Source organism: Cryptotermes secundus, unplaced genomic scaffold (genome assembly GCF_002891405.2).
Source record: "Cryptotermes secundus unplaced genomic scaffold, Csec_1.0 scaffold739, whole genome shotgun sequence".
NCBI classification, from domain to species: Eukaryota; Metazoa; Arthropoda; class Insecta; order Blattodea; family Kalotermitidae; genus Cryptotermes; species Cryptotermes secundus.
Genome location: NW_019744125.1, coordinates 372,551 through 387,805, shown reverse-complemented (window position 1 = coordinate 387,805; position 15,255 = coordinate 372,551). Strand labels below are relative to the sequence as shown.

The following is a 15,255-nucleotide window of genomic DNA, read 5'->3' as shown; positions in this document are numbered from 1 at the left end:
ACAGAACGTTTGGGTCTCACCACAGAGCCAAATGGAAGGGGCAACATAGTAAATATTAATACTAAAACCAGCAGCGAAAGCATTGCAAGTATCCCAGAAGATATCCCACTTCGAACTCTACCGGAGGTTACCAACCTCAGAGAAACCGGAGAAGTTCGCAGATCAACAAGAAGTAGATCTGCAAATTCACATTTCTAAATTCAATTAAAGTGTGAACTGAATTTTTTCCTAAGGGGGAGGTGTTGTATAGGGGTCTTGAAGGGATGTATTGCATATAATGATGATATTAAATTACCTGTAGAAACAGGTACAAATACCAAGGTATTGCATATAATTGGATTATTTTAACAGAATATATGTATAAGCTGTGTAAGCTGTATTCTTCCCCAAAAGTGTTGTCAGCCGGCCGGATATCAATTGAACTTGTGACCCGAGACACTACGTCACATTTGGAGTGAGGGCCCGCACAGCACTGGGAATAGTACAGCAGCCGGGATTGAAGTTCAAGTGACTACTTTTGTAACCATATTTGGGCATAATCCGGGACTCAGTCTTTAATTGTAGTATAAAACCCCAAGGACTGACGCCCCAAGTGCTTTAAATCATTCAACTAGCTGAGACTACTTGTATGTCAGTCTAATAGTCGGTACTGCCCGTAGCTTAGGCAGATAACCACTTCTATGTTTCCAGCAAGATCCTGTAATTCATTTGTTAGTAATAAAACTTCATTTATATTACAACTGCTGAGAGGTACACCCCATTCTGCCTCCCAAGGGATCCGCTCGCCCAAGGCCAACCTTATCCCTCAACCGTGGGATACAACACTTAAGCAAGAGATGTCAAAAAAGATACTACTTTCCACTGACAGTGTTTATGAAAATGTGTTAGAAGTGTGTAGTTTTTACCATTAGATATAACATCCATGGTATAAGTATGGTATAATTTCTTCACCTTGCCATACTATTTCATTAACAATAATCATAGTAGGCATAATCTTAGGAAAGGATAAGGTGGAATTAAGTAATTATAGTACTTTTAAAAAAAGAAAGGCTGAATTTCTTTTATTCTGTTCTATAACAAAGAATTTTCATTGATTTATGTGGAAAAAATTCCTGTTATTTCTATTTTACAACTTGTTATTAAATTAAAAAAGAAACTGATCTATTGTTATCAAACTAAAAAGAAGTGAAAAGTAACCTTGCTATTTTATATTATTACAATGCTGCCTTCGTTAACATCATTTATTAATTAATGCTAAAGACTAGTTATCTTTTTCAGAGCTCATAAATGAAGCAAAATATTTGGAAGCCATTTTATAATAATATTTCGTTTTCCTTAACCCTTTGCCCATGGAAGATTTCAGAAATAAAAAAACACTACCTTCAGAATGCTTCACAATTAGTTGTTTTTTTCTCAGTTGTTTCTGTATTGCAATGACGATATACCATGCAACCACCTATGATCTTCTGAAAGTTGTTCAGCTGCTGAGGGCAGGAGAAACAGATGCTCTGTGCATCAGCTCGGGCTGCACAGATTAGAACTAGAAGCACACTTAACAAACGACGACCCTGTACACATTATAACTTCTCGTCAATATCACCGCAATATACTGTTGAACAGATTAAGCCTGACAGCTGTTTCATTCAGTGTCTCTACAGTGAGCAATCAGCAGTTGGATTCAGTTCTTTTTTATCCAAGAATGACAATGTCTGAAAGTAGATACTCTTTATGTTTCTTAATTTATTTATGATTATATGGATAGTTTTATTATTTGGAACTGTAACACCATGAACTTTATGTAGGATCCATCTCTTCACTTTTCTTACTCAACTACTTTTCATACAGAAATTTCATGCCCTCACTTTTCCAGTGTTTTTGTCATTTCAACACAAGAAACTTAAGCAACATCACGAATATGTAAGTACAGTGGCAAAGGCTCCAGATTATGGTCTGCCAGCACATTATGTATAAGGTTACTCTATGGTAGTTCTTCAATTTACCGGAGTGATATTGAAGAGAAACTGTAATATGTTTTTTTTTTTTTTTCACTCTTTTATCAATGCAAAGATAATCTGTGTCTTCACCCAAATGGCCAAACAATCTTTTGGAACTGTCAGGTGATCTCACTGTATACACAGAGTATGTTGAGCATACATACTGCTTCTTTTTATCCCCATCTCATACTTCTGTGACAAAAATTCCAATGTTAAAAGTGCTGGTCACTACACACATAAATAACAATGGTAGAAGTCCAGGGTGCCAGGAGGGAAAATTACATATAAACTGAGTTGTGTCGCTTTGTTGGAGATAATTCATCGTTGTTACTATAATAGCAGACAAGCCACCCAAACAACATGGCAGTAAGAAACTGTACACAGAGACCATGACTATGGTTGCTATTACCCCCACTTCCCATGAGGCAAAAGGGTTAATGTTTATGTCTATGGCAATCATTAATGATATATAATATATACATAGATCCACTGTGTCTTGAACAACAGTAATTCTTTCTTGTTTGTAAATAAACAAGAAATGCCCAGAAACATAAAAACAGATAAAGTTCGTGGTAAATTTTAAATCTTATATCTGACATTTTAAACCATGAATATTATTCCATATAGTAAAAAAAAAGGAACAACATTATTTTACAATAACACATCATTAAAGATACTACAATTTGTTTCCTATTACTTTAAATTACAAGTGTTTGGCCTTGTATCCTAATCTCTATCAGAGACTGGAACACTTACACACATCTTTAATAACACCTTGTAAGTTTTAGAAAACAAGGAACATTACAACTTGCACAGGTCAATTTTTACACATATAACTCCTGTTTCCTTAATTTTAAAACAGTGATGGAGCCAAAGAAACGTGTCATACTATGTAAATGTACACACCCATAATTACAAAAAAATTAATGCATTTCAGACTGTGAATTATTACATGTAAATCATATATTAACTGATTAATTACTATTGACATTCCTCTAATTATACCGTATCGTATATGGCACAATAACAAACACATAATATATCGCCTAATTTCCTTACTTTCAATTGCATCTCTTACCTTCTTAGTTATCACAGGCCCAGAAGATTAAACATGTTTCACAGATCTTCCTGTAAATTTTCTTCTAAGATTATATTTAATATTTTTGCTATTGTATTATCATCAGTGTGTTTGGTGGGATAGTAGAATAGAAATGTGTACACTCTTTCTTTTTCTGATAATATGTTCAATGGATTCCATTTTTTGGTAGCACATACGAGCAGTTTATATTTTCCTTTTCCTCTCATAAAATATAATATTTTATATTATTTCTTTAAATACTTTATACTAATTTAACTACCATGGCATTTCCTATACCAGAATAATGAAGGTCTTGCAAAGGAAAACACAAGCACATATACGCAGTCAAAGTGACAAGATATAACATATAAATAATACACAGTTATCGCAACTGTAGATACAAAATTGTGGACAGCATTGCTGGCACTCCCGCAACATTTCAAAGTTATAACTTCCCCAGTTCTCCATCTCTCTCTCTCACTACAGAAAAAATAATCACAGACTTTTTATTTTGTAATTTAACAAAACCTCTAAATTAATATAAACAGATGGAAGGGGAAGCAAGACACATTCTTAAGACATGTATCTACCACGTCTTTGCCATCATTTTTGGCACGACAGTTCATGTATACTGATCTAGCCCAAATAGCATAGAACAGCATCGACAGTCAGTTTTACAGTACTTGATAATCTTAACTCTTCTTGTACACAAGGTATATTGTGCAGTAAAAGCAGATTTAAAAACTTAGCAATCCATTTGGCAACTTATTCACAATCCAAAACTGACCATCTTTGAAAGATAACCTAGTGCTCCAAGAAAATCTGGGAACTTAATAAATAATAAGAAATTACAAACAGTACAGTAAACTCTGGTCCACTGTTAGGTTTACATTCCTCATGACAGCACATTAGGTAAACTCAGGTTGGACAAATTTTGGAGACACTTGTTCTGAAATAGCCTGTTGTTGACACAGAGTTTCACTGCACATTGTTATGTCAGTGAGAACAGAAGTAAATGAATTGAATTGAATTGAATGAAACAGGTTAATCAGAGAATTGTTACTGGTGTCGCTCTTGCAGTGTAGTGCTGTGGTTGGCTGGCTATTGAATTTCAGTGTGTGCATGCTGCTTTGTGATGTGTGTTTCATAAAATCCATGAATGTTAAAATGTCAAATCATAAGTGCATCTTCAATTGAACGCACTCATATGCACTGTTATTCAATATTTGTAATTTCTCACATGGAATGTAATGATATTATGGACCACCTTCTGAACAAGGAACACAAAGCTGCTATTCAAGAAACGTCATCACATATGAAACTTACTTCAGTTTACTAACAGAGTTCCATAGGTGAAAACGAATACACACGTAAATATGCAGCCACAGAAGGTATATTCACATACCACTACATTAAACATGACCTGTCCTTCTGCTCTAGAGACTGCTGATTGAAACTAATTTCTCATATGTTTGATTGAAAATGTTCTTGTACATTGATAAAAAGTGAAACTATTATCACGTATGTATGAGGACCTCTTGCTAATAATGAATTGCCTAAGGACATATGAAGCCATTATTGTTACCATAAGTGCAGACATATAGAATATCAGTAAAACTAATACAATTTTTGGGTTGATTCTTTCATCCCATGAAAGGAGTAAAGATTAAATTATGACTTATGACACATACATTCAGGCAAAGGAGAAATATCTGAAATCATTCACAAAGCTATTTAATGTGCAATTAAAAAATACAAAATCACAGAGAAAGTTCTCGACTTTTGCATTGACAACACTAACACCAACTTTGGTGGGGAAATTTAAGGAATAAAAATTAATGGCATTAACAGATTTAACGACAGAATGATAAGAGACATAACTGGAACAGACTACAGCACACATATTGTGCACAGTTTTGTGCAAATGGCTGTGATATGCCTCTAACAGACGTTTAAAACTGCTGGTGAAACTATACAAATATTTTCGCATCTACACAAGAAGTGTTGCTGAGCTACAGCACTTCTGTGATGAAACTGATACTTAGTACAAAACTCTACTGCAGCCTGGCAACACAGGTTTTCTGTCATTAATTCTGGTATTAATAAGATTCTTAAAAATGTATGAGCCTTTGAAAGCCTCTTTCATTAGGCAATTAAGAGTGTCCAACATTTCATTCTTAATTTTTTCCAAAGAGAAAGTAGCAAGTGCTGGTTGCTAAATTTGACTTGGTTCATCCTGGTCTGTCACACCAGCAATAGTATACAAGATTGTCAACGCCATCCAGTGTTATTGTTAAATGTTGTGTTCTTTAATCTTTCATCCTTACATGTTTTGGTTGTAGTGACCATCTTCAGAAGGACACTGTCAGTACATACGGAAACATGCTGTGTGGTCTGGACGACACTAAAGAGTCATATTCTTCAAACATTGGAATCATGAGGTGGCAAACATTCATTTTCCTTTAAACAGAAGAAGTATAAAGGACACAAACCAAATTTGTTCTAGATTGTAACAAAACATTTTTTAAACAATACTTTGTAAATAGACTAATTATAATGTACGACACCAACTCCGTCCTAAGTGCAACAATTTATTGTAGTTCTTTTGTCTTCTTTTCTTCTACACTACATGTTTCGGCCATAAATGGCCATCATCAGGTGTATTTCTCTCACATAGCTGTTATGCTGCACATAGTTTAAAATTTAAAAACACCAGCTTTCTTAATTNAATATAATATAATATAATAGACTAATTATAATAATGTATAAATGTTTTAACAAATTCAGGCACATTGTAGTAAATGTTGCTGGATAATATTTCATATCTATGACATTGCAATACGAGTTGCTGTAAGTTTTGATAATGAACAATGACGTAATTTCATTTCTATATGCATTAATAATGTCCTTCTGATGATGGTCACTATGACCGAAACATGTAAAGAATGAAAGATTAAAAAACACAACATTTACCAATCACACTGATGGTGTTAATAATCTTTTACTCCGGTTGCTAGATCTGCTTACCCAGTTAGACAATTTTATGAAGGCAATACAGCATATGGAGCTATAGTCTACAAACTAATTACACAACAGGAGAAGAAGTAGAAGTGAAAATGGCTGAAAGAGAAGTTCTTCTTTATTTTAAAGAACAGCAGTTATCAGTTTCCAGAACATAAACATGCTCCTCCCTACTCCCTCATTCCCTCTCAAGCCTTCTTTAAAAATGTGTTCTACATTGTCTTTCCTAACATATGATCAGTCTACTTACAGGTTAAGTGGGTAAACATGTATGTTGCCATGGGAGTCCTACATACATGGATTCATATCTGCACACATGCACATACACATTCACACACACACAAATCAGTTGCCCTACCTATACCACCTACGAGATAAAAACAAAATGAAACAATACAAACACAAGAAAACCATAAGCATTATGACATTTACGTATGGTAAATAAGAGTAGAGTATATTAGGCTTTACCTTCTACTGTGAACTATGCACCTTTGAATGACAATGAGAGACTTCCGTTGTTCTGTTGCTGCTGTTGTTATTATTGATGGTGGTGGTGATGATAAATTTGAAAAAAAAATGGCTTAATTTGTTGAGGCTGAGGGACCAAACTGCATGTATTAAAAATTTTCACATATCAGAAATAATTGTTCACATTCATTTTTGCATCTATATGCAAATGTGGACTTTACATGCACATAATGAACAAGGGTTTACAGTACTCATGAAAACATGATCATTTGGCCTTTTCTGCAATGATATCACATGTGAACAATAATCTGTAAATGTTTAGTCTATATAGTACAGTGGTTAAATCAACTTCAGTATTGCTATACTCTTTTTTTTTTACATGTTCAATCACCTGAACAATCACTAAATTTAATAACAGACCACAAAAAATCTGTCTAAAATTTAGCAGTAACACTCTAGAAGTGTTATAATTTAATGAATTTATTAGTAATCTAGTAGGAGCTGTATTTTTAAAGGCTTCTTATTCACATTTTCAAGTATGAGGATTAGGTAAGTCAGTACTGAATGATCTAAACATTAATATCCTGATTTGCTGATGAATACTTTTTATGTCAACTGTAATACACTTATCATTAAACCTGTCTCTTCTAAACTGAAGTACCTTCCTCCTTGTCATTTCAGACATTGTGGGGATGGTGTTCTAAATTCCCGCCTCACTCCTCTGGCAGTTCAGTAAAATAATTAAACACAAATACAAACTCCTTAAATTACTCTGAGCCAAAAACAGATATGTGACTCCCCATTTCAATAAAAATACACCAACATCTGCCCACAAAATAAAATTCGGGAATATACCTACCTTAATAAGCATGCCATTTCATATACAAGATTATTTTCTTATGTTTCTATTAATCTTAACAAGCTACAGTAAGAGACCATTATTACTAATTCCAATATAAATATACTAACACATAGCATTTCCTTTTGTGCTCCATTATTTAACAAGAGTATAAATTTTGCAAAAACATCTTCATTATGGCAGGAACATTGGAAATATTAAAAATGGGTTGAGAAGGGGAAGGTGAACAAAATACTATGTTGGACCACTGTCCCCTATGATATCCCCCACCCCCCAGCTCTGATGTATCTGACATCTGGGGCCATATACATGAAAATATACAAAAACTAAATACCACATACATTACGAGATTCAATACAAGCATACTATATGGTTACTTCCTCAGCAAACGATGTGTGTGGGAAGCAGGCTTTACTGTGTTGATAACAGATTCTCTTCGCTCATTAAAATAATTCTCATTCATAAATGTAATCTTATAAAATTTAAATTCGTGGATCAGCGTTCTTATGAAGAAATTAAACATGCATCAAACTAAAGTTAAGTAACTCATGAAGGCATATATTTATAGGAGTGAAAATAAACTCATACATTTAGTTTTGGCAATAGATGGAAGAGAAGGGTCAGAGCACATTCTGGTCTACTTCAGGGAAAAATTCATGTGGTGCCCATTGTGTAAAATGCTAGCTAGCAAAAAGATAAATCCTGCTCCTGTCAGGCATCAAACACTAGTACGCAATCCACAGCCTATTACTTTGCTGACAGATATCCCAGCCCATAACTGGGAAGAGTTGCTTTAAAATTTGTTCAGAAACACCATAAAACTCTTACATATTTATGAATGATTCATTCTATAACTGTGCAATGGATAGAGGTATGCATGTTCAAAAAAAGTATGCCTTCTGAGATATAAGGTCCCTTTAAAGTGCTGGACCCAGCGTTATTACTTACGTTCATAACACAGCCAGTTCTGTTAGCCGACCACTATGGTTCAAAGTGCTGATGAAAGAGTTCTTCTTCTGGGATATAATACTATTTAGTTCAGTAAAAAAAAAATTGACAATTTAGAGAGAGACGTCACTCCCATCTTCAGGGTCAGGGTCAATGGGTTAGCCAAGCAAGAAACAAGCATGTACATAGGTCGTACTGAAAGTCATGAGCAACATATTTTTTGTAAAGTAGCATGCTTTATTATTGACAAACCAAATACACCACCTCAATCTAGAGACCTTTCTTTATTTCTCCACATAATCGCCACTTCTTTGTACACATTTCACCCAGCGTTCTGGGAGTTTGAAAATTCCCCTTCTGTAAAATTCCGTTCCAGCCATCTGAAGACACTGACACATGCTTTCTGAATTCAGCGTGCTTATGGAAGTGCGTGCATGGGTGCGAGCAGTGTTCGAAGATGGGTGAAATATTTTAAAGATGGGAACACCAGCATCAAAGATGAGCCTCAGAGTGGTTGTCCTCGAACAGCCTCAACTGAACGCAACAAGGAAAGAGTGGATGAGATCATTCAAGATGACAGGCGTGTGACTGTGGACACAGTAGCCCGAAAACTTGGAATAGGGCACAGTGCAGTACAGGAGCTGACTGAAAGCTTGGGCTATAGGAAAGTTTGTGCTCGGTGGATCCCGCAGTTACTGACTGAAGACCACAAAGGTCACATTGGAAGTAATTGCAAAGATTGGGTGGGAAGTTCTTCCACACCCCTCCTATAGCCCTGATCTGGCACCCTCCAACTACCATCTTTTCGGATTTGTGAAGGATCAGCTGTGTGGGCAACGTATTGAGACAAGGGAGGCAATTCAGAAAGCAGTGCGTCAGTGTCTTTGGATGGCTGGAATGGAATTTTACAGAAGGGGAATTTTCAAACTTCCAGAATGCTGGGAGAAATGTGTACAAAGAAGTGGCGATTATGTGGAGAAATAAAGAAAGGTCTGTAGATTGAGGTGGTGTATTTGGTTTGTCAATAATAAAGCATGTTACTTCACAAAATATTGTTGCTCATGACTTTCAGTACAACCCTCATAGCTGCCTCACTTTCACTTGACTATATGGCATTACACACTGAAGACCTCAGAAACCAACAAAATTCTGATGTCTGTTATAATGACATGAGAATGTTCAGGTGAATGGCAGTAGTTTCAACTGGCTCTGTTACCAGAATAGAAATAACTATTGCATTCTGGCATCTCAGAGACACTACAGAAACTCCAGTTTCATAATTTCAGTTTCTAAATTAAAAACCTAAATTATGTGTATAGCTTGGTATTCTGAAAGTACATGGTTCTTACTACCTAGTACAATATAACTGGTAAATTCTAACTTTAACAGCCTTTTTATATGCAGAACGCATGTACTCAATTTAAAAAGAAATTAAGAGATGGCTGCTAAAATGGTTTCATATCAGAAATAGAAAACATGAGTAAAAGTTACTGAATCCAAATACATTTTCTATCAGTCTGTCTTGACATACAGCTAGTGTTATCAACTGTCACGGACTGGTTGTGAATTTGGTAATCTCATGTGTGCATCACTTATCCATTTCATTATTCATCAGTCCCATGTTAACATCCGAACTTAACAAAATCTTTGTCACAGATCAGGAAAGCTCCACTGAAACTCATACACAGTTTTGGAAATTTAACTAAGAGACAGTGTGTTCATAATAATATTTATAAATTGTAGAAGTTGTCTAAAAAAATGTAAATTTATTGGTATGTAATTGAAATAACTAATTTGTTGAAATTTCCTGTCAAACTATTCACAACAGATTAATGGTAGCATCATAGTGACTTGTATGACATAATCATCAAATTCATAAAACTTTGCTTGCTCCACACACGCTTGTTTCAACTAATGTAAAAAACTAAAATGTTACATCCTGGGGTGAAGATAAAATAAATAAAATATTTCAAAAATAAACATTGGACATTAACAAAATTTTATAATTCAATTGTGAAATTAATTTTTAATTCTCCTGTACTGATCAGTTAGAGAAGTTTCTTAAATGTACACACTAAAGAAATAACTAATAAAAGAGTATTTATTTAATTCTTTGAAGTGCTTTGTTAAATGTATTTGGTTTCAAGGATGCTGAAATCAAGTCTGTGTTACCTTCCAGATGCCCTTCCACAATAAAGTGACAGCTGTTGTATTATTCAAATGAACAATTAATAAAATATGCAAGTCACAAATTAAGAAATAACAAAACTAAACATTCAAACATATACACATCTTTCACACAATCACTGAACCTGTTCTGAACAGCTTTAAAAAATTCATGCATATATCCCAATTTGATCACACAAAGGAGATAGTATTTTTTATTAGAAAATGGAAATTATTATTGTTTTAAAACTTGTCCATAATTTTCTCTTCTTTACAATAGTATAATTTATTCACTCATCTGAAGAAATATATTAAAGAAAGAACAATGCTAGGTTGTAACAACCCCAGTTCACTTGTTTACCTCTAACAAAGAAATTATTAATGCCCAGCCATCTGTATAAATGAAGTTCTCTTAATTTCTTTGTTTGAATTATTTTGTAAAATATATATTTTATACCAAGCATCATTAAAGTAAAGCTGATGTTCCCAAGGAAGTTGCAAGAAATGGGAAGAAACATATGGGGAAAAGAAAATATGCCAAGAAAAACAGGGAAGTGAAAGGAACAGTTATGCCCTTAACTGACATATAGCATGAAGGTTAGAAATGGAGTCAACCACTGATGCAAACGGTTTTATCCATGATGCTATGAACACAGCATGGATCATTCCAGTATACTTGTATACATTTAAAAGAAATGTGTTAGGAAAATCCCACATTTCTTTGGAGACTCATGATTCTTATCTCAATGAAAGTTGCCTATACCTAAATGAGGAGGCATTATGCAGTGGTGAATCAGAGGAATAAATCAATATTTCTTCCCACAGAAAATATTAAAAATAATTTTAACAAATAAACAGAAACCAATATTTCATCAGCCAATGACTTAAGCAACTTGCCTGCTTTTGAAACCATTCATAAGCATAATTCTGTATCATAATAAAAACATTCAAGCTGCTATGATACAATAATATCCAAAATTTTGTTGAGACAAGTTATCTTCCAAAGGTGTCATATCTCACATCTAAAAATTTCAACAAATACTGGTTGTGCAGCAGCTGTCAAAAACTGCAACTATGTACACGTTCTTCACAGCCATCCAGATAATTTTTATATGGTATTTTATCCTCTTGCAAGAAAAAGATAAAAATAACATCTCTGAAGAATATGACACCTTTCTTTTTTAAGATAACACTACTACAACACCCATGAAAAACGCCTTCACCAAGGATCCAACTACTGAGCCTGGTTAACATTCTGATCACCAGGCCCATAATATGTAACTTCACCCATAATAAATCACATGTGTATCTTGTTCCTTCCGTTCACTTCACTCACACTTGCCCAAAACATTTGATTACGTAAACTCCCATCCAATAGGTTAACAAACCTAGCTAGAATTGAACCAATCCACTATTATTTTTATTTGTTTTATATTATAATAATAGATACCTCATTTTTGCTGCTTTTTTATTTTTGAACACTTTACATGTTATAAGCTTTTCTTTCAATTTCTTCTTTGTTTCTTCTTCCTCTCCTTATAATTTGCCATGAGTAAGAAATGTGTGTACTAGCACCTGCTGGAGGTGAGAGTTTTATCCATTCAGTAATACAAGATTAATCCTGCCAAGGAGCACAGTTGCAACCAGCACAACACATGACTGCATGATGGGTTTCGCAGAAGCAGCACCAGTACCTGATCCGGAGCCAATAAGTATGCTATTATCATTAGGTGATGGAGCATGAAACATTGGATTTTTCTCTTCTTCTCCTGTAAGGACTAAAATGATACAAATTACTGTCAAAAGATTGCTGAAAGTGAAGAGAGTGGCATTAAAATTTTCAACGATTTACCATCTAGTCTCAAAAGTCTAATGAATGAAAAGGAGCAATTTAAGTTGGCACTGAAAGGATACTTAAATACACACACATTCTACTCTGTTGATGAATTCCTACTGTCTAAAAATGACTCGTCCTTTTAAAAGGTTATGTACATAGCATAAGTTGACAGAATTGACTTATATATGTGGATGTATTTCTTTTTGTGTGGCTCAGTTGTACTGTATTTATGGCTTTTGTATTTGTATGAATTGTTCCACATCCTACAGTCGTTCTGACTTACTTTGGATCTACGTAATGTATGTATAGGAGGGAAAATTATGTAACAGAAAAGAATGGGCCATCTGTCATGAAGAAGGTTAAGGTCTTTGTATAACATTAGAACTAAGGAGTAAATAAATACTGTAAGAAGTTTATAATGATCAAGCAGATAACACATGCATACATTCCAGCTTTCTGATTACCAGAGTACTGCAAGGAAACAACCTATACAAAGAAGCACAGTTTTCCTGATATACACATTTAATATATATATATATATATATATATATATGCAGGGGTGGGAACAAATTATCAGAATCAGGCAGATGCTCCTGATCAGAAAGAAAACCCCAGAGGAATGACCACCATGTGTTAGATGAAAATTATTGAGGTGCAGGTGTTCCTATATTTATTGTTATTGGGGATGATATGACATCTTAAAGCACTGTAAATAGCTTCCTAAAAATGTGGCAATCTGGAACTAAACAGATGGTGTGTACCCATGTATGTCTCATTTTCATCTCTGGATACACGGCTGCATTCAAGTAGTCCTTACAATATGATGGTGGCATTATGGGAAATCAATCCTTTATGGAATCACACAGAGCTGTTTAAGAGTGTACCATGTTGCATCTGGATTAAAGGATAAGATAGATTTATATTTGTATAAATCACAAAGGAAAAGTCACTTGACAAAGTGCAACTTGGTGACTGGCTGGGCTTGTTGTAACTGACTACCTGTTTCCAAATAAATAGTTTAACAGTGACATCAGACATTAGGAAAGATATTAAAACTCCAGTATTTTTACCATTTAATTTTGTACACATCAGTTAAGTCTTCAAATCTGAAACATTTGTAACTGTAGCAGCAAGTGCAGCATGCTGGTTAATAACTTCATTGAGGAAATGTACAGAATAGAAAGGCCAGATATATACAAAAGTGTTTCCATACAAATTAACATAGCTAACATAATTTATTTAAGAACAGAATACAGAGATGTATGAACATTCAAACAATGACATACCTTTAATGTCCCTGTAAAATTAATCCCATCCCTTCCACATCCTACCCTTTCATGACCCTTTAGTAAATCATTCCTGAGGCTGCACCATAGCTCATGCGGTTAGTCGCTGGCTTCCCACCCGGGTCTGGTCAAGTAGGATTTCTTGTGGACAAAATGGCGCTGGGGCCGGTTTTCTCCATGTACTTTGGTTTCCCCTGCCAATCTTCATTCCACCAAATTCTCCATCATCATAATCACCCAGGACAGGTATAATAGGCCAATAAGTAGCCACCGTTCCAAGTGCATCCAGTTGGACTCCACCCCCCACTAAGTGAACTCATTCCTCACTACTTCACTTGTGCATTAGTTACAACTGAAGTCTCACCAAATGTAGCACCAGCATCTTAGATTAATTATAAGAACATAACCAAACATAATCTAAACTTATCTTATGTATTATGCATGCGATAATGCACTCCTTTCCTGGTGTTAATTGGAAAACTGAAACCTTGCAAATAATCAATGTCATCTGCATATCCTATCCCTGAATGCATGGAACAGAGGTCAGCACTGTGAAATCACAATTCTTACAAGGTTTGAAATGCTGGGAATTGCTCACTTCCTTCAGACACATTAGCAGACCAACAACTAGCTGTGGAAAATGGAAGCTGATAACACAGAGGAGCAGGAACAGGAGGGAGAACGAGTTGCCATGGTGATGGCCAAATGGCCAGTGAGACAGACAGGAGGCTGGCATGCACTAAATGACTTGAGTGGAGTCACATCTGTTTCTTTAAATACAGAGCAATTAAATTTTATTATGGATCACATCAGAGTTGTGGGTAGGGTAAAAGAATTAATTTATTATTGTTATTATTGTTACTTGTAGGTTGTTGAATAAACCAATTAACAATCTATACGGCGTATTCAGTAACGAAACACGTGACAATATAATTTAAGTTTTTGGCATTAACGATTTATGTGTGTTCACTGTTAGAATAATTTCTACACTGGAGGCGATAATTTACTAACAGCTTTGTTATTTTTTATTATTGCTTAATTATCATGCTTAACACACAGTATCTTCTAAATTACGAATTATGTATATGTGCTTGTTTGTGTGTTTGTAAAATAATGTTTTCCATTTCAGATGTTGCATAAAATTAATTTTTGAAATTTACAGTACTGTTATGGCATGTTATCAAATGTGTTATACTATTTTAGGTCATTATGCAATGTATGTATATATTATGTGAAAATGAAATTTAGTGATGGTAAATATCAATTGTGTTATTCACAATTTCTGGCAGGGCTAACACCAGTAGAAACTGGTTTTTATTTTCCCTTTTTACTTTCATATTATTTCATGGTCAAATCTTGATTTTGTGAAGTGAGGACATTGTGAAATATGGCAACAATATTGTAGGTGATGCAAAATATACTTCAGAGTCATATAAAATAATAATACGATGGGGTACCCAAAAGAAACCGAACTAATTTTTTTGTGGGCAGAGCTTTTGTAGTACCGCATTTTGCTGCTATGAGCGCATAGAGCTAACATTCCTGAGTCGATAAGCCGACTACCGTTGCTTCAGAAGGTAAGGACTAGTTTCGGCAGA

General features: G+C 34.7%; 1 protein-coding gene across 1 annotated transcript in view; it reads right to left on the bottom strand.

Annotated features, from left to right (window-relative positions):
• Positions 1-9,402: 9,402 nt before the first annotated feature.
• The window catches only part of LOC111874526 (division abnormally delayed protein-like), a 123,922-nt gene continuing 118,069 nt past the window's right edge, over positions 9,403-15,255 (bottom strand). The window contains exon 6 of the mRNA XM_023870096.2: positions 9,403-12,312. Coding sequence (XP_023725864.1) covers positions 12,128-12,312 — 185 coding nt within the window. The 3' untranslated portion in view covers positions 9,403-12,127. The remainder of the gene's footprint in view (positions 12,313-15,255) is intronic.